A 19,308-nucleotide genomic window follows, 5' to 3' on the forward strand; every position below is an offset into this window, starting at 1 on the left:
GTTTATCTACCCAATGACCAATGGAAAAATTATCATGCTAAGATGATACAAGGTGTGGTTCCAAAAAGTCTACATGCTGACTGTCCAATATACCATGAGCTAGTAATCAACATCCTACAAGTTATTCTCCAAGCATACTTCCTTGAAGCAAATAGGCAAATTTTTATTTGGAATGCCATCAGAAATCATGCCAGCTACTTATCTTTTCAGCAACTGCTTCATATACACTACTGTAAACTCTTCCTTTAAAAACAAATAAATACAATTTTTCAAGAATGCACAGTTGTTGTCATCCTCTTCCTTTAAAAGTAAATGACCCTAACTGGCCAATGCTATTTTAATGGTTCTTCATCACCAGTCACAACATTATAAACTTGCTACAAAGGGTTCTACTGGCCAACGTGCCAACATCTTTCATTTAGATGCTGCAGCTATATACAAGTTTAGTAATACAATACACCAAAGCTGACACTACAATAATGTCTTTTTGCTGAAAGTTTTCAAATATTAGTATTTATTTATTTACTTACTTACTTATTTATATATAAAACCCGGACCTTTTGATGGAGAGGGAATTGTCACAGTTTGACTGCTGCCACACCTGTGTGCTGTATATCTGTGCCTGGACTCAACTTTGTAGCACTATCACCACCACCGGGGTACAGACCCCAGCATGTGGAACAAAGTGGCCACATCTCACTGAGAGTCTCTGGTAGAACTGACCAGGACTGCTCTGGGTCCTGAGTTAAAGAAGAAAACCATCTGTAGGGCTTCAAAGTGTTTATCCTTTGATCAAATTACAAATATCCAGTCATAAAAACGAGGTGTACATTTTGAAAAACATGTGCCTTTGAATCAATTAGTATCCCAGAACATATTATGGTAAAAGTACCAAAGTAAATACAACAGTCTTATCAGACTGCCATTTCATCATTTCACATACAACTACAACCAGCTGCTAAATGAACCTTCTTTCCCTCTTCTCCACATCTCTTCCCATGAAGCCAAGTCAAGCTTCTCCAAAGGAGAACCTATTCCAGAAGCTACACATTATCCCAACAATGGGGACAGCCACTTTGTCATTGCTGCCTCACTCATACAGGGAAACGGATGACCCTGGGCCACTGATTCAGCAAGCTGGCCCCCTCTGGGGAAGGAGTGGGGGTGGAAAGGACAAAGATCACAGAGGCCTTCCCTAAATTGCTCAACAAGACACAATTTCCTTATAAAAGGACAGAATTCTACCAACCTTCTCTAGACCTTAAACTCCTGGCATTGGGATTTTAAATATCTGCTGTCACATTAGTTGAGAGTTTTTCTTAGGAAAGTCACCACCCCATGAACACTGGAAACAAACACAGCTACTGAAATTCAAATGCTTTGAAGATTTTTTTTTTAAGTGATTCTATTAAAAACACACCAATGCCTGTGGATGTGAAGGCTGGTGAATGGTTGGGGCGGTGCGTAGGAGGAAAGCTTCTTCTTTTTCATTTCTGCACCAACACTGACATTTTTGCATCCATGCATAGGAAGTGTGATCTAGAGGCCAAGACTCAGGACTGGGAGTCAGGAGGTCGAATCTTGTTTTTAGTTCATGGGGGCTATGTATGACTTTTGCAAAATCCATCTTAGGCATCAGTTTTTCATCCTTGGTCACTCAGACCTCTCCTTTACACCAAAAAGTTGGACAGAAGCAATCTCATGACAGTCACAGTGAGAAGAGCAAGGAGACAGCATGGATGGAGCAAGATGATCCTAAAGGAAAGAGACTAATAAAAATAACAAGCTCCATCTCCACTTTTGGTCCAGGGCAGGTTTATAAAGACCAGCAGGAATCTCTGACTCACCCAGCATTGGGAAAACACTTAGGACCAAGTTATAAACACTTACAACAAAGATTTATGTCTGTATTCCTTTCTCCTCTGTGCATATATTACCTTACACCAGCCCTAGAGATCTTCCTGAAAACCTACTAAACATCAATCCTAATGTTGTAGACATTTACCTTTTATCTCCGCAGGAACCTCGCAAAGTAGCCATTACCCCTTTTCACAGAAGAGAAAACTGCAGCTCAGGGTGATTGGGAAACTTGTCCAAAGTCACAGAGCTAGTGAAGAGCATCACGATGTGTTCCTTCCTGTCAAACATCCAGGTCTTGCCTCAAAATCACTCCTGCTATACAGCCATTCCTGATCATCCAACCCAAAAAAGTCCCCTTCTTTCACAGTAACACTTTGCCAATAAACGTTCCGTTTTCCTAACAGTTGCCAAAAATCCTCTTGTTCATTTATTTGGCTCATTATTAACTGTGTTCCCTACCTCCCAGATCAGAGATGGGGAATTTTTTTCTGCCAAGGGCCATGTGGATATTTATAACATCATCCATGGGCCAAACAAAATTATCAACCTAAACATTAGTCTGCTGTGTATTTACTGAACTTTGAGTCTGGCCTGCAGTTGCCTTGGTAAGGTCAGACCAAATGATTTCATAGAACTTATATAGTCCACGGATAAGACATTCCCCACTCGTGCCCCAGATGGAAGCACCACGCTGGCAGGAATCCCACCTGCCTGGTTCCACATGTGAATCTGTGAGTAAACACAGAGCCCAACATCTTACAGATACTTAATAAATAATCCTTGTAAAGAAGGAGGGGAGGGCGAAAGGGAAGGATAAGTAGAAAAACAAATAAATCCAGGCCCTTCTGACTCCAAAATTATACCTCCTCTGTTTAAAGTAATTGAGGGAAGCTTTTGAAGCATTTTGGGGAGGACACTAAGGATCCTCAATGATGTTAAGGTGCCATTTATATCCCTGAGTGTCTTTTTTTCTCACCAGTACCCCCTACTCATCCAAAGTATCCCACCCCTGTCAGTCTAGCCTGATCCAACTTCTCAGATATGGTATGGATTGAAAAGCATAAGGCTGCTGAACTCATGCTGGACTTTAAACCTCAAAGTCATAAGTTCATGGTACTAGGAAGGAGGAAATTTAATCTAATTATGGCAGTTAGGAAGTGGACCTAGTAGGATGTCCTTAGGTCATCGAGAGTGTGACCCTAGAAGGTGGAGCGACTTGATTATAAAGGCCCAAGTTGGGTCCAGCCATTCTTTCTCTGCTTCCTTGCTTGTCAGGTAACCCTTCCTTTGCACACTCTGCCGCTCTCCACCAGATGCCAAGACAAATGGTACCACCCATTCAATATCAGACCTCCAAAACTATAAGCTAACAAAACCTTCCCCCCTTCATAAAATTAGTTTTCTCCAGTATTACTGCAGTGATGAAAAGCTTATGAAAACAACTAGAAAACAGCCAATGAGCTACTGAGCTCAGAGCTTGCACTTGAGATGCACCATGAAAATCCGGCCATGGAAGATCTCCACATTCTAAACTGCAGGCCAGATGTCTCACGTGAATACCTCACCCTTCAGGGCATACATAACAGGCCACAGGAGAGAGAGAGAGATGAAGCAAAGAAATAAGGAAGTCTTGTTCAACAAACAACCTAGAGAGATGGATTTACCATGGGGGAGACAAATCTGGCCCTCCCCTCAAACTCTCAGCAACAGAAAGGGAGACACAGAAATTTCACTAGAAGCCTCAGACCTCCTTGTCGATCTCCTTCCCCTAATAAAGATGCTGACTTTATGCCTTGGGATCATTTGTGTCCTCAGCTACATAATCTTCAAAGGCTCCCAAAAATCTTCTTGTAAACTGCAAGCTTGTCCTTACAGTACAAAAAGCTTATTGCTGATTGCATTTACTATCTTTAAGCTGCCTTCTTAATCATTTTCTCCAAATAATGCATACTTTGGTGTAGTCAAACAGATTTTTATAATTCACTCTGATTAAACAAACCTAATGGAAAAGTACATTTTATACTTAACAACCACACACACACACACACACACACACACAACAAACGAAACTCTGGCTTGTTGTCCTTGAAAGATGACAAAAAAAAAAAAAAACAGCCCAAAGTTCTTTTCTCCTATTATTTATCCTAATACCGCCAGTTCTGAAACAAAGCAGTTGGAGGGAGAAATTTAGTAACTTTGATTTGTCCCAAGATACATTTTTTTACACTGAGGTCCTATTCCTGACAGTAAGCACATGTGACCTGTTCTAAAAAAAGGATATTTTCCACTTCTTGCACAACTGGAGCAGATATAAACATCAGCCTGTGCAAACTGCACTGCAGAACTCAAAGGGAATTAAACACACACACACACACACACACACAAATTCTATAAATAGCAGTAATCGGGAAAAGGAAGTCTCCAATAAGACACAAAACCAACACTTAAAATCCCACTTTAATCAAGTGTTCCGTCTAATCATGCCACAAAACGAATCTGCATAATAAGTTTTGAACATCTGCCAGGTTAAGGCACCACAATCTTGTCTATTTTGCTTCAGAGACATGATTCTACACATGGTTTTAATTATTGTTACAAGGGGAGAAAAACAAGTGCTATCAGGGAAAAATTGTACTAGAAAAGAAATTAATATGCATGCACAAATTTTGGAGGGCCTCAGTTTTAAAAATTCTACCCAACCTATGAAAAGGTTTCCTACTGATCCTGTTTTAAAAAAAATTGAGACTCTTAGAGGTGCTATGCCCTAGACACAACGGAGCGGTTAAGGGACAAAACCAGGAGCTCAGCAGTGAAGCACAGCTCCCTCTAAACCTGTCCAAGTGCTTCCAGTCTCTTCACTGCCCACAGATGCAGGATAACTGGGAGTCTGGCTAAAAGTTTAAGATGCAAATATGAGGTAGCCAGTTGACCTAGTGACTAGGACACTTGCATCCCACGTGCTGGTGCTTGGGTTCAGTTCTCATCTCTGGCTCCAGATTCTAGCTAACGCCAGACTCCAACTTCCTTCTATTCTAATGCAGGTCCTGGGAGGCAGCTCTGCCCATCACGTGGAAGACCTAGATTAAGCTCCTGGCTCCCAGGTTCAGCCTGGCCAGTATGGTCAATGCAGGCATTAGAGGAGCGTTCCAGTGGATAGACATGCTCACTTACTTGCTCTCTCGCTCTCTCTCAAATAAATCTTGCTAGAAAAACGTTAAGGCAAACAAAAATCCTAAATGACTTTGTTAGGATTACGCTTTCCAAAGCATCTAACATTTTATTTAATGCAGCAGAGAAACATGTTTCTTCAAACTCAAATACCTCTATTCCTCCACAAAACTGCCCCTCTGAGTCTACTTCCTCCATGACATCCCCAGTGCTGATGCCCACCTCCTCTACAGGATTCATGTGTTCTCCTTCCCTCACTCCACTGGGAGTTTTAGAGAGGACATAGTGTGATTCATCTTTGGGTTTAGCACAATCACACCCCTGCTTTTTACACAAAAGTAAAGAGTAACTGACAAGAGCATGGGGCTATAGCCAGATGGCCACTATTTAAAGATTTTATTTACTTATTTGAGAGGTAGAGTTACAGACAGTGAGAGGAAGAGACAACGAGAAAGGTCTTCCATCTTCTGTTTTACTCCCCAAGTGGCCACAACAGCCGTAGCTGAGTCTATCCAAAACCAGGAGCCAGGAGCTTCTTCCGGGTCTCCCACGCAGGTGCAGAGACCCAAGCACTTGAGCCACCGTCCACTGCTTTCCCAAGCCATAGCAGAGAGCTGGACTGGAAGTGTAGCATGCAGGACTTGAACCGGTGCCCATATGGGATACCAGCACCACAGGCAAAGGATTAATCCATTGTGCCACAACATCAGCCTAGCTGGCTACTCTTTAAACCCATCTGATCTAGTTAACATGACTGTTTCTTTCTCTGTAAAACTGGAATAAAAATGAATATGAGGCCGGTGCCGTGGCTGACTAGGCTAATCCTCCGCCTTGCGGCACCAGCACACCGGGTTCTAGTCCCAGTCAGAGCACCGGATTCTGTCCCTGTTGCCCCTCTTCCAGGCCAGCTCTCTGCTGTGGCCAGGGAGTACAGTGGAGGATGGCCCAAGTACTTGGGCCCTGCACCCCATGGGAGACCAGGAGAAGCACCTGGCTCCTGCCTTCGGATCGGTGTGGTGCACGGGCCGCAGCGGCCATTGGAGGGTGAACCAATGGCAAAGGAAGACCTTTCTCTCTCTCTCTCACTGTCCACTCTGCCTGTCAAAAAAAAAAAAAAAAAAAAAAAAAGAATATGACCAAGATTGAAGTAAAAACTGAGATAATACAAGTAAAATAATCAGATTAGTACCTGACACATAGTAAGCACCAGATGAAGATTAACTGTTTTTAAAATTATAATTAATGGTGTTGTTTTTTTTACCTATCATCACCTCATTCAGGTTTGATAAAGATTAAGTATGTTTTACATACACTGAAACACCTAGAACAGGGACTGGTACTGAGTGCCTACTCAAAAACATTAGCTCACATCATTGGTAGTAATTTGTATTTGCTGACTCAATAAATACACATCAAATGTGAATTTTTACATATGTGCTGATACCATCATTGTTATTTTCTTCAACAGCACAAAGGTATTGTTATGAATTGGGTCAAAAATACAAAATACAAAAAAATTACCTGAACACTTCCTTAGGAGAAATGCAAAAAAGAATTTACTAATATCGAGGGAACTTAATTGTACATTTGCCTAACAGAAAATAGTCACATTCAACCAAATGCAACCACTTTCAGAATGTCAGAGCTCAGTACCAAAAAAAAAAAAAAAAAGAAAAGAAAGAAAAGAAAAAAATCTGCTAGCACTTACTATGAGCCAGGCAACACACTAATCCTTTCCAATGTCATAGTTATCATTCTTAAGACCTCTAGGAAGAAGGCTTCCATTTGCTAGATGAGAAAACAGAAATGAGAAGTCGCCCAGCTAGTTAGGAACAGGCAGTGAGGCCAGAACACAGTTCCTAATCTCTATATTATCCAGATTGTACAGAACGCAAAAACAAAGAACATTTCAGGAAAAAAAAAAAAGGTAGACAGTTTTGTTTGTGCCAAGAATGGATTATCATTTTGGGTTTGTGGGGTTTTTTTTTTTGGACAGTGAAAGTGAGACAGTTAGACATTGAGAGACAGAGACAGGGAGAAACGTCTTCCTTCCATTGGTTCACTCCCCAAATGGCTGCTACAGCTGGCGCGCTGCGCCAATGCGAAGCCAGGAGCCAGGTGCTTCTCCTGGTCTCCCATGGGGTGCAGGGCCTAAGCACTTGGGCCATCCTCCACTGCCTTCACAGGCCACAGCAGAGAGCTAGACTGGAAGAGGAGCAACCGGGACAGAATCTGGTGCCCCAACTGGGACTAGAACCTGGGGTGCCGGCGCCACAGGCAGAGGATTGGCCAAGCGAGCCGTGGCGCCAGCTCCTGGATTATCATTTTGTAAAAGAAAGTATTTTTTTTTTAAATATGAAGATAGAGGAAAATTCCCAGCAAAAATCCACAAGATGGCAGTGGCCTTATACCCAAATATGTGTGTCTATGACACAACAGTTTTTGTCTTCCTCATTTCACCACAAACCAGTGAAACTTTATATACCTCTCTCTGAGTCAGCAGTTATGAACTGCTACTGTATTCTGTCCTGGCACAATAAACCCTACGCTCATTGGCATCCCCATCTCTGATTTGCAGAAAGTTTACCAACAGCTGTCTACAACGGTGCCAAAACTTTAAGAAGAAACTGGAACTCAATTAAGCCAATTCTGAAGTCTTGCCAGCAAAACAGTATTAGCAACTACCAAGCCACAGAGTTTCACACCGAGAAAACCAAACCAAAGCATCATAAGCCTCAATGACACTACCATGCTGTAAAATGTTGTTAGGTCCATAAGACCTATAGCCGGTGTGTTCCCTGACTCCTAGGAGCTCACTGGACAGTTCCACATTTGGTTCCCTGCTGGGACAATGCCAACATGTGAACGCTAGGTTTGCTCAAGAGAGTCAGCACTTTTCCTCTGCCACTCACAGTTCCAAACGCCTCCTAAAACAACGCAAAAATGTCTCAAAACCCTTGTTGGAGGGACCAAAGTGCAACCAATTCTTTCTGGAATTCATCCTTGGGCATGTGTCTTCCCTTGACACAGCTTCATGGGTCAGTGTGACCAAGAAGGGGTCAACATAATCTAAATCCCCCAAATGCCCAGTCCTAAAGGCAAAGAGGTCTTGGGCAGGAACGAAACAAGTCTTTCCTCAACAAACACTTGGACATCTGAGCTTGGCCCCAAGGAAGAGTATAAAAACATCTCTCTGCAGAGGGCCTGGTAGACATCTACTTTTCATAAGAACATGACACTTAAGGCAAAAACACAAACCAAATGCCTCCCTGAGTGGGACACATGGAGGCAGCAACACTCAGTTGAGGAAATACTGAGGGTGCCAGGCACTGTTCTAAGCCAGTGGTTCTGAAGTGTGGGTTGCTTCTGCCTGCCTCAGGAGACACTTTTCATTGCTGCAATGGTGGCACAGGCAAGAAGAGGCTGGGAAAGCTACTAACCATCCTGCGATGCCCAGCACTGCCCTCCACAGGAAAGGATTACCCAGTCCAAAGCGTCAACAGCTCGGACATTCAGAAGCTCAGCTCCAGGCTCTGGGAACACAACAGTGACCAGGGAACCCACAGAAATCCCTGCTCCCTTGGAGCTCGCAGTCTAGGGTAGGGAAGCAGACAATAAACCTAACACATGAGGAAGTTCTAGGGTAGGTTACAGAGTAAGTACTAGAGGAAGAATGCAGCTAGGCAAGGCAGACTGAGGTGGAGGAACAGATATTGTTCAGATTTGTCACAGAAGGCCACACAACGGTGTGATGGAAAGCACAGCAAAGGTCATTCAAAGACTTGAAGTGTGTGAGGGAGTAGATGCTGTGGCTCCTGAGCCAAGGATGGTCCAGGCAGAGGGAGGAGCAAGTGCAATACTCAAAAGGGCTGAAAGGGCCCAAAGTATTCTGGGAACTGTGAGGAGACCAACCTGGCTGCAGCAGAGGCTGGGGAGAGGGGGCAGCGAAAGGCAAGGCCAGATCTGACAGGCAGCCTGACTACATAAGCTGCCTTGTGCCTCCTAAAGGACCTCGAGTTTTCCTGAGAAACAAGAAGCCATGAGAGGGTTTAAAGCAGAGAATGACAAGATCCAACCTGAGTTTTAACACAGGGTTTCTCCACCTCGGTACCACTAACAGTTGGGAGCCAGATAATTCTTTGCTTGAAGGCTGTCCTGGGCACTGTAGAACAGTTAACAGCACCATGGACCTCTACCTACTACAAGCCAGTGATGATGCCCTTCCATTGTGACCACCAAAAATATCACCAGACATCACCCAACAACCCCTGGGAGGAGACACTGTGCCCTGGTTGAGGCCTTTTTACAGGGAGGTGGAACAGGATAGAGGGAGGGAGGGAGGAAAAAAGCTCCTATTTACTGGTTCACTCTCCATAGTCTCTTCTTTGGCCCGGGGCTGGGTCCAAAGAAGGGGTTTCCTAGTGGGTGGCAGGGAACCAACTACTTGAGCCATCACTGCTGCCCCCTAGGGTCTGCATTAATAGGAAGCTGGAGTCAGAAGCCAGAGGAGGATATTGAACTCAGGTATTCCGAGATGGGGCACAGGTTTCTTAAGCAGCATCTTAACCACTGGGTTAAACTCCTTTGCCGTTTTAAAACCATTCTCAACAGGAACATTGTGGGTGTAATACATATGGAAAACCCACTAATAGTGGGTAAAGAAACTAAAGGAAAGAGATTGCTATAATAACCCAGGCAAGAGCTGATAGGGACTTGGATCACACTATAGAAGAGGCACTGGTAGGAGGAGGACAGACCCTGGGCTTATTTTCAACTGCAAGAAATCATTGAAAATAACTGATAGACAAACCACTGACTGTCTTAACCTCTCAATTTCAACTTTTTCTAAGATTCATGGGAAGTGAGGTGCTCCAAGAGACTTAAGACGAAAAGCAAGGGGAAGGCTTTGAACAAGGTGCAGCCTTTTAAAGTTACACAACATACATCAGGGACAATACCTTGGAAAACAGTACAGGGAAATGGTGCCAACGTCATCTTAGATTGTATTTACCTGATTTATTTCAAAGAGCATGTGTCTGCTACATGTACAAGTTTGACAACAACTTTTTCAATTTAGCCTTCCTCCTCCATACTGGTTTTGTCCCACACCTGTCTCTGGAATCAACGTGTGAAGTCATTTCTGCCCTTGTACCCACATTTCCCCCTCGCAGCGGCTCGCTGGCGTGCTACCCAGGATGTTCACCCTTGCAAGTCATTTTTGCTGACTCTGAAAAAGAACAGGCCCAGCTCCTCCTGCACGAGTTTCCCTGTGCTCCTTCGGGTTTTTTCCAGATGGTATTTTCCTCACACTCTCAAACTCATTTAATGTTATGTATCAGCTACCATCAAACATGCTCCAAACAGTCCAGTTCATTCATTCCTTTCAGAACTACACACACACACACACACACACGATCCCTCATTCTAGCCATGTAAGCATTTGCTTATAGAAGCAAAAGCAAAGACTGCTCAGTAAAACACTAGTCCCTTCAGCCCCTCGCTGATAAAGCCACAATGAGCATAACCAACAATACCCTTTACACAGTATTACTCAGAACCCCCAGCCCCCCAGCACAGACAATCCACGCGCACACACAAAACAGCCATTATGAAGCAAGCCACCAACTCAAGGCTGATGTTATGCTTCTAACTGCACAAGAGCCTTCCTTGCGATCTGCCTTAAAAAGACTGCCTCCGTTGTCCTTCTCCACCCACTCTGACTTTGAGACCCTCTCCCCTCCTGGCAGCCAGGCCCAATTCACCCAGACCCTCACCCCAGCGGGGTGCAGCCGGGCCAAACACCTGCAGTTATTTATAGTTGTATCTTATCGCACCACGGAGAGGGTCACTCTCCCAGCCTCTGGTGACCGTCTCCCTCTTAGCAAACACTGGAAGTGGGACGCAGGAGGGAGCGGGGTGGCCCCAGGACGGAAAGAAAGGAAGACACCTAATCGGTTCCGACGGGCAGCGGTAAGGGAGGCTGCAAACGGGGCCGGTACCACCAAAGGCAAATGGGCACAGGAGGCAGCGGGCGCCAGACCACACAGTGTGTATCCCGAACGCCTTTCCGACTAAAAAGTTTTTCTAAGTCATCAGCGAATAAAACACGTGTCGCTGCCAAGCAGGTGGGACACTAGCAAACTTCACCTCCACGAAAGGCCCGCGTGCGAACCGCGCTACAGCTCCGGGAAGCCTAACCTGCACGAGGGGACACGCCCACGCGCTGCCCCCGGCCCCGCCCACGCTCGGGGCAGCGTCGGCGAAGGTGAGGGGCGGAGCCCAGCGAAAGCTCACCTGCGAGCAGCCCGGGGCTGGCTTTCCCTCAGGGGCCGGGCTCCCAGTCAGCGACTACTCAGTGCCTCCCTAGAACCTCGCGTCTTAAGCCACCCCAAGCGCTCGCCCTCTGAGCCCCTCAGCACGATGGGTGTATCTCCAGTAAAAGGGGTTCCCTGGAAACTCTTTCGCCCCCATCCCAAAGACCGCGTCCGGTGCCGGCACTCCTCCTCCCCCACCTGGCGCCCAGTCGTTCCCCAGCCCCCACCCTGTCTCAGCGGCTGGCATCCCCGCCGGGGGGTCCCGCTCCCGCACGCGCCGCCCTCGCGCCCTGCCGCGGCCCGAAGTGAGCTCGGGCACAGCCTCCCAGATGCACGCGGGCCGGCCGGGCGCGGCCCCCAGCTGCGGGGGGCAGTGCGCTGTCCGCCCAGGGGCAAGGGCACGGGGTCCTTGTCGCTGCGCTCGGGTGTCTGGCTGTCCTCGCCCCTCGGCAGGAAGCGCGGGACCCCCCTGCCGCCCGCCGCGCCTCCTGCCAGCTGTCACAACTCACCTGCTCTTCAGGGGTTGACTTTTGAGTTCGTAATAGGTTTTGGGCTCTTCGTGAAACTCCTCCCCGACTTCGAAATCCGGCACGATCCCTGATTCCGACTGCATGGCTCCCGTTCTCCGTCCCTCCACGGCTCGAAAGTGAGAACAGAGTCCGGGGGGCGGAAGGAAGGTAGCGGGGCCTGGGTCCCCCGTGCCGCGCGCCCCCGCGCTGCGCCGAGCTCAGCCCGCTGGCCCGCGCGCTGTCGCCCGCCCCGGCGTGGTGAGTTTACACTCGCACCCGGGCGGGAGGGGCGGAGGGCCCAGCGCCACCTGGGAAGTGTAGTTTGGTCTGGGCGGGCTACTCTCGGCTCGCCGCAGAGATGCTCGCGCGAGAACTACAACGCCCAGAAGGCTAGGCGGGGACAGCGGCAACGCGGTGGACACCGCTAGTGCAACTCCTGTTTGGATTCATTGTCAATGTCAGCAGCTCCTCTCCCTCCCTTCTCCCCCACTTGCTTCAAGGGTACAGACTTTTCTATTTAATATGAATAAGAAGGGATGCAATCCGCTCTCCTACCGCCCCCTCTCCTCCCAGCTCAGACAATTAAGTCGGCACGCCGGGTCCTTATCTTAAAAATAAAATAGTGACGGGTTTTGGCACCAGAAAGTTTGAGCGCTCAAGCCTGTCTTAAAATAAAAGAGCTTCCTATCAGCCCGCAAGCTTCCCTGCGCTGCTGCGACACCTCGACTTGTCCTCGGATCGGAACAGAGGGTCGGAACGTCCCTTGGCGGCAGTGAACGCACTGCTGGAGAAGTTGTTCTCGTGCGTTCCTTTTCTGGAACTAACTCAACCTGGGCTTCTTTCAGTGCTCTTCATCAGCTGAGTGACTCCCCTTTATCCAATTAGCCGCTTCTAATCTAAAGCAGCACTTGAAAGATTCGGTTACTTGAAAAAGGCACCACGTTTATACAAAACAGCGCCGTCGCTGTCTGCTTTTAATTTCCCAGTTGGCCGGGAGTTCAAAGGAGATAGTCTGAACATTTCGGAGTGAAGTTGTAGGGCACGTATGCTGTGCGGGTACCAGCCCTTCTGGAGCTTAGGCAACAGAATGAAAGGCTTTCGGCTGAGGCTCATTCGCAGTGTTCCTTCTCCTAACTGTGTGTGGTGACATTGCTGAGCCGGTGGAGGGAGGGGTGGCACCTAAACGTGTAGGATTCAGGGTCCGAATCCCTGAGCTTCTCTACGAAGTGCTGTGCAATCCCGGGCATGTCACTTGATTCCTAGAAGCCTCAATTTCTTCACCTGGAGAACAGATTGGCAAACCAGTTTTAGAAGATGTTGCAAGGTCATATACAAGAAAAGTCTTTTGTAATCTACGTATATATATATATGTATACAAAATATATGTTGCGCAATGGGTCTTTTTTCTTCATGAGATCCTGAAAATATTCTTCTCAGACTAGCATCTCCTCTAGGAATTTGTCTTTTCAGAGGAGATAAATTAAAGGATTGTCCTAGAAGAAAACTCTAGGGAGCCATCATTGGACACCCTGCAGGGGTTGCCTGTTTGCACATCTTGTCTGAAAATGAAACATCTTAATTTCATATTATAAAAGGTCTCCAGTAAAGTGGGTTGATTTTGAAGCTAGAAATCGCAGAGATTTGGAAAAATTGCAATAGGCATCCCAGGCTACGGCAGCAATCACCAAAACCTCTTAATACAAAAGAACTTCAAAAAGTTCATGGAAAACTAACTTTAAAAATAAGTTTATTTTGGTGCACAGAGGTTGAAATACATGCATAGGTTTATCATGATACACATTTCCATGAACATTTTGAATACCCTCAAATGCTTGGATTTTAGATGTTTTTAGCGTCAGCATAAACTTGATTCTATTTTTCACAAACTTTTTGAAGTACCCTCATAAAAGTCCCCAAACTACTGCTTTTTTTTCCTTTACTGTGGTCACAAAAAATATAACAGGATACCAGGGAACACCCCTGAGGAAAGCCAGTGTATTCCCTGATAGATGGACTGCTGGAAGTTAGATGTCTAAAGGGAAGTTACCCTGTGCCCGAGAAAGAGAAAAAGTAAAGTACAAAGGGACATGCAGTATAGATTCTGAATCTCATTGATGTTCTCCGTTACTGTGCTTAGCATATGGGAGGAGGGGTTGGTTGTTATACCAAGTTGGGCAGTTAAGGGGTGTGGACCACGAACATTTAATAATTTGTACAATAGTTAAATTTGATTACCAGGGCCAGCGCCCTGGCTCACTTGGTTAATCCTCCGCCTGAGGTTCCAGCATCCCATATGGGAACCGAGTTCTACTCCCGGCTATTCTCCTTCCAGTCCAGCTCTCTGCTGTGGCCCGGGAAGGCAGTGGAGGATGGCCCAGGTGCTTGGGCCCCTGCACCCGCATGGGAGACCAGGAAGAAGCACCTGGCTCCTGGCTTCGGATCGGCATAGCTCTGGCTGTAGTGGCCATTTGGGGAGTGAACCAATGGAAGGAAGACCTTTCTCTCTGTCTGTCTCTCTCACTGTCTAACTCTATCTGTCAGATAATAAAAAAAGAAAAAATTGTTGTCCAAATGTCAGTGGTACCCTCACTATGAACACTAGAGTCTTAATTTTTTAGCTCACCAGAAGTTTTTAATATAAAGAAATGTATGAACCTTCTCAGAAAAAAAAATATAAGCATAATTGTGGTCTATTGACTCTTAAAGCAATCACAGATTTCATGTTAGAGCTTATAACCTCTTTAAGTGTTTATAACCTCTTTAAGTCTGTGACGAAACAGTTCATTATGTCATTCTATCAAACAGTAACTTGACAGACCTAAGGGACCAACTTTGAAGAGAAGAAATGTCAAGAAAGCCAAAACTCCTGAACTTATATCCAACTAAGTGCAGCTTCCAGAGACATTTCTGGGGTGCAGAGTGCTGAGCTGAGGTTGCCTTGATGTAAATCAATGCTAGTTTTGCCACAGAGAACGTGACTTCACTCTGACCAATCAGAGGGCATCATTTCCTCAGCCACAGTGTGTCCTTTAGGGATGGACAGTGTTATGGTTTGGATAATAGCTTGGTCCCCAAAGTCTTAGATCAGTGGTTAATGGATTAATGTTAATGGTTAGGGTTGACTTGATCTAATTAGATGCCCACCAGGGGAGCTCTTTAGGTCGCTGGAGGCATGTGCTCAGCTGGTAGTTCTTACCAGAGGATTGTTTATCTAAGCTGAAGTCTGCCTAGCTTCCCTCTCTGCTTCCTGACTGGCCGTGTGACCCCTCCTCAGCACAGGTTCCACCACTGCCAGCCTCCATCAGATGCCAGCAGAATGAGGCTGCCTGATCTTGAACTGTAACCACCAAACTGTGAGGAGGCAAAATAAACCCTCTTCCTTCAAAGTAGCTTCTCTCGGGTCTATTAATTACAGTGAGGAAAACCTGACTAAAACAGAGACTCCAACATAACCAGAAATTCTCCTTGGGAATTTTCTACTAGGGGCAACTGGAAAAGAAAATCTGATTTTTGGAAGCATGCTGCTGGGAAGAAGAAAATCTGGAGCTGCTTGCTTCTGCTCACATAGGGAAGCTGATCCAAGATGTGAGAGAGAGATAAGGTGGACAAAGAGAACTAGAGAACAGCAAGGCTGAGAAGTCAGAAAATACAATAACCTTGTTTCACTTCCTTGTTCCAACCATACCTGAAGTCAGATACCCTTGGACTTTCCAATAGATGAACTTCTCCCCCAAAAATTCCTTTCCTACTGGAAATGTTTTGGTTTAATTTTTTATCACTTTCAACCGAAGACCTTTGATTAAACACCATAAAAATCTTTCATTCCTTGAAATGGATCATTTTCTATGGACTCCCACACCATTAATGCACATTAACAAAAAGTTGGCTGCCTGATACATATCCCCTGTAATTTCTCTTCACTTATTAGTTGAACCCTAGGAGTAGATATGATTTCTAAAAGTAGGTAATTTGGAGTCAGTTTCTCTACAATTAAAATGAGGACTGTGCCTATTAAATGTCCAAAATCAATGAGTAGATTATAATTATTAACATTAATATTACCTATATTATGTGATACTTTATGTTTGTATTAAGGAAAAGTCTTTAAAATTTTTTATTTATGTTATTGATTTATTTATTTTGACAGGCAGAGTGGACAGTGAGAGAAAGAGACAGAGAGAAAGGTCTTCCTTTTGCCGTTGGTTCACCCTCCAATGGCCCCCGTGGCCGGCGCACTGCGGCTGGCGCACCGTGCCTATCCGAAGGCAGGAGCCAGGTGCTTCTCCTGGTCTCCCATGGGGTGCAGGGCCCAAGCACTAGGGCCATCCTCCACTGCACTCCCTGGCCACAGCAGAGAGCTGGCCTGGAAGAGGGGCAACCGGGACAGAATCCGGACCCCGACCAGGACTAGAACCCGGTGTGCTGGCGCCGCAAGGCAGAGGATTAGCCTATTGAGCCGCGGCTCCGGCCTATGTTATTATTTATTTTAAAGAGAGAAAGTGTGGATGGAGAGAGAGAGAGCTCTCATGCACTTATTCATTCTCCAAATACCTGCAACAGCCAGGGTTAGACCAGACCAAATCCAGGAATCCAGAACTCAATCCAGGCATCCAAATACTTGAAACATCACCTGCTTCCTCCTAGAGTCTGCACTGGGAGGAAGCTGCAATTGGGAGTGGAGCTGGGACTTCAACCCAGGATCCCTGATATGGGAGATAGGGTCCCACCCCCCTCTTATACCCACCCCTGCCATGAACTTTTGAAGTGTCTTCCTATATACAAGTATATCTTTGTACCTTCACATGAGTATTCCTGCAGCATGGATTTCTGGACATGGAATTCTTATTAATGAAATTTTTCCTCATGCAAATGATTTGCAGTTCCAGTTTCTCAGTTACTCTGTGTGTCCTACTGAAATGACTGCAGAGTGTACAGAGCTGAACTGTCCAATTGGCTGTGGCTCGGAGGTGCTCAGCACTCACGCTTGACTGAACAACTTAACCATTAAGAAAACAGAACTTTCTAAGTTTGCAGCAGCCAACGTGTTTGCTTGGACTTAATTAGTTGGACAAAAAAGCTATACCAGAAGAGAGTATATGTCTCCACTCCATGCCCTCTTACATGTTTGAGAAAAAGAGAAATCCAGTGACTTTGAGATCATGTGGAAAGACAAGTGGGGTTGTCACTCAAGATGCCAGCCAGCTGACTGTGTTGGTAGTGAAGAGCTAAGGACCATCCCAAAATTTCTGATTTTGGTAATTCCATATATTTGGATTATTAAAATGCTGGTGGTAGATTTGACCTCAGAGATAAAACTCTATTTAGACCTGCCCTCAAATAAAAAATACCTGTATTCTAGCCCTACAAGAATTTCCTACAGAAATGTTTATGAAAATTAAACAAAAATGTCTCCATACAATGGAATGTTATACAAAAATGAAAGTAAATAAACTACTCAGAGTAGCAAGGATGAATTTTTTTTTTTTTAAAGCTGAGTAAGCCGGCCAGCGCCACGGCTCACTAGGCTAATCCTCCGCCTTGCGGCGCTGGCACACCGGGTTCTAGTCCCGGTCGGGGCGCCGGATTCTGTCCCGCTTGGGGCACCGGATTCTGTCCCGGTTGCACCTCTTCCAGGCCAGCTCTCTGCTGTGGCCAGGGAGTGCAGTGGAGGATGGCCCAAGTGCTTGGGCCCTGCACCCCATGGGAGACCATAAGTACCTGGCTCCTGCCTTCAGATCAGCACAGTGCTGATTACTTTTATGTTTAAAAAGTTTATATTTATTTACTTTAGTTACTTGAGAGGCAGAGAGAGCGAGCGAGCGAGAGAGAGGGAGAGAGAGATCCTATCCACTGGTTTACTCTCCAAATACCCACAACAGGTGGGGCAGGCTGATGCTAACAGCTAGGCACTAAATCTGGGCCTCCCACATGAGTGTCAGGGAACTAAGCACTAGAGCCATCACCTGCTATTTACCAGACTGTGCATTTGCAAGAAGCAGGAGTTGGAAACACAGCAGAATCTTGAGTCACTCTTATATGGGATGTGGGCATTCCAACGAGCAGCATAACCACTGTGCCAAAACCTGCCCCTGTGACCTCCCAGAGTCAAGTGTTTGAGAGAGGCTTGGAGCAGTCCTGGCGTAGGGTTGCTCATGAAGCTGCTACCAAGCACCTTTCGGCTACAACCATCTGAAGACTTGACTGGGGCTAGAGGTTTTACTTCTGTCATTCAGTCGCAAGGCAAGCAAGTTGATGCTGGCTGTTGGTGTGAGGCCTCAGCTCCTATCCACCTAGACCTTGTCACAGGACTGAATGAGTTTCCTTCTGCCTCCCTCCAGAGCAAACAGTTGCAAAGAACTAGGTGGAAACCTCAATACGTTTTTAGGACCTGGGCTTGGAAGCTGGTCTCACAGCTCAGCCTTGATTCAATGTGGGAAAATATCAGTAAGAGGCCAGGATCACTGGGGCTATTGTAGAAACTAGATACCACAATTTCATTTACAGACAATCCAAAAGTAGATGAACATAAATTATATGCAGGACCTTCAGAAGCTCATGGAAATGCATTTTATGAAAAAAAAATCTATGCATGGGTTTCAATTTTTTGCACCAAAATAAACTTATTTTTTACTCCACTTTTTCATGACCTCTTTGAACTACCCTCACACTTAGGTATTAGAGCTCTAGAAGAGCAGAAGGAAATGACTCCCATAAAGTGGCTACCTCTTAGAGGGAGGAAGTTGTGAATGGGCACGGTCCATTGGCTATACAAGAACACATTTTATGCAGGTTTCTAAAAATGTGATATATTTCATAAGTACAAGAAAGGTTTTTTGGAAAAATTAAACCAAAAGAGAACTAACATGAGAAGCAGAAAGTATTTTCTTTTTCATACTGCAAATGTAGATCAATGGATCCCTAGTGGCTAATTTAAAATGTGGTCAAAAGAAGAAAATCAACAACATCATTAATAATAATACAAAATTAGTCAAGAGGTCTTATTCATTCCGGTTAATGAGACTGATTTCCTTTCTTAGTGCTTACAACAAACAATGTGGTTTTATGGCTCCCTTTTATAACAAACAAAAAAATGGAGAATTAGGGTGATTTTAGGTATCTTGACTAAGTTTACACATCTGATCAGTGTTGGAGCCAGGGTACAAACCTAAACAGTGTGCCTTTCTGATGCAAAAAAAGGAAGCCATATCATCTATATACATGTTAAAACTCTATTTATCTTTGCCTAAATTGAACAAGCTTTTGAAATTCTTAGCTGGATCAGTCAACAAGTCTTCCTTATTATGTAACTGCTTCTGTGTTTTAAGTATTAAAGAGATGTGTGTTAAATGAGTAAAAACACAAAGACTTATTTATTTTATGAAAATCTTGTGAAATGCTGTCATGTGGCAAGCATTGTTCAAGTACTATATAGGTATTAGCTTGTGTATAGTCATCTG

At 45.3% G+C, this 19,308-nt stretch overlaps 1 protein-coding gene across 14 annotated transcripts in view; it reads right to left on the reverse strand.

Annotated features, from left to right (window-relative positions):
• Positions 1 to 12,131, reverse strand: part of MITF (melanocyte inducing transcription factor) — a 245,442-nt gene extending 233,311 nt beyond the window's left edge. For 5 of the 14 annotated variants that reach the window (XM_051852219.2, XM_017343947.3, XM_070050607.1 and 2 more), the window contains exon 1: positions 11,852 to 12,126. In XM_051852219.2, coding sequence (XP_051708179.1) covers positions 11,852 to 11,955 — 104 coding nt within the window. In that variant the 5' untranslated portion in view covers positions 11,956 to 12,126. Of the gene's footprint in view, positions 1 to 11,851 lie in introns of all 14 variants that reach the window. The other 9 variants (XM_070050609.1, XM_070050608.1, XM_070050606.1 and 6 more) reach the window with 5 other exon arrangements.
• Positions 12,132 to 19,308: the final 7,177 nt, after the last annotated feature.

This window comes from Oryctolagus cuniculus, chromosome 10 (genome assembly GCF_964237555.1).
Source record: "Oryctolagus cuniculus chromosome 10, mOryCun1.1, whole genome shotgun sequence".
Classification (NCBI taxonomy): Eukaryota; Metazoa; Chordata; class Mammalia; order Lagomorpha; family Leporidae; genus Oryctolagus; species Oryctolagus cuniculus.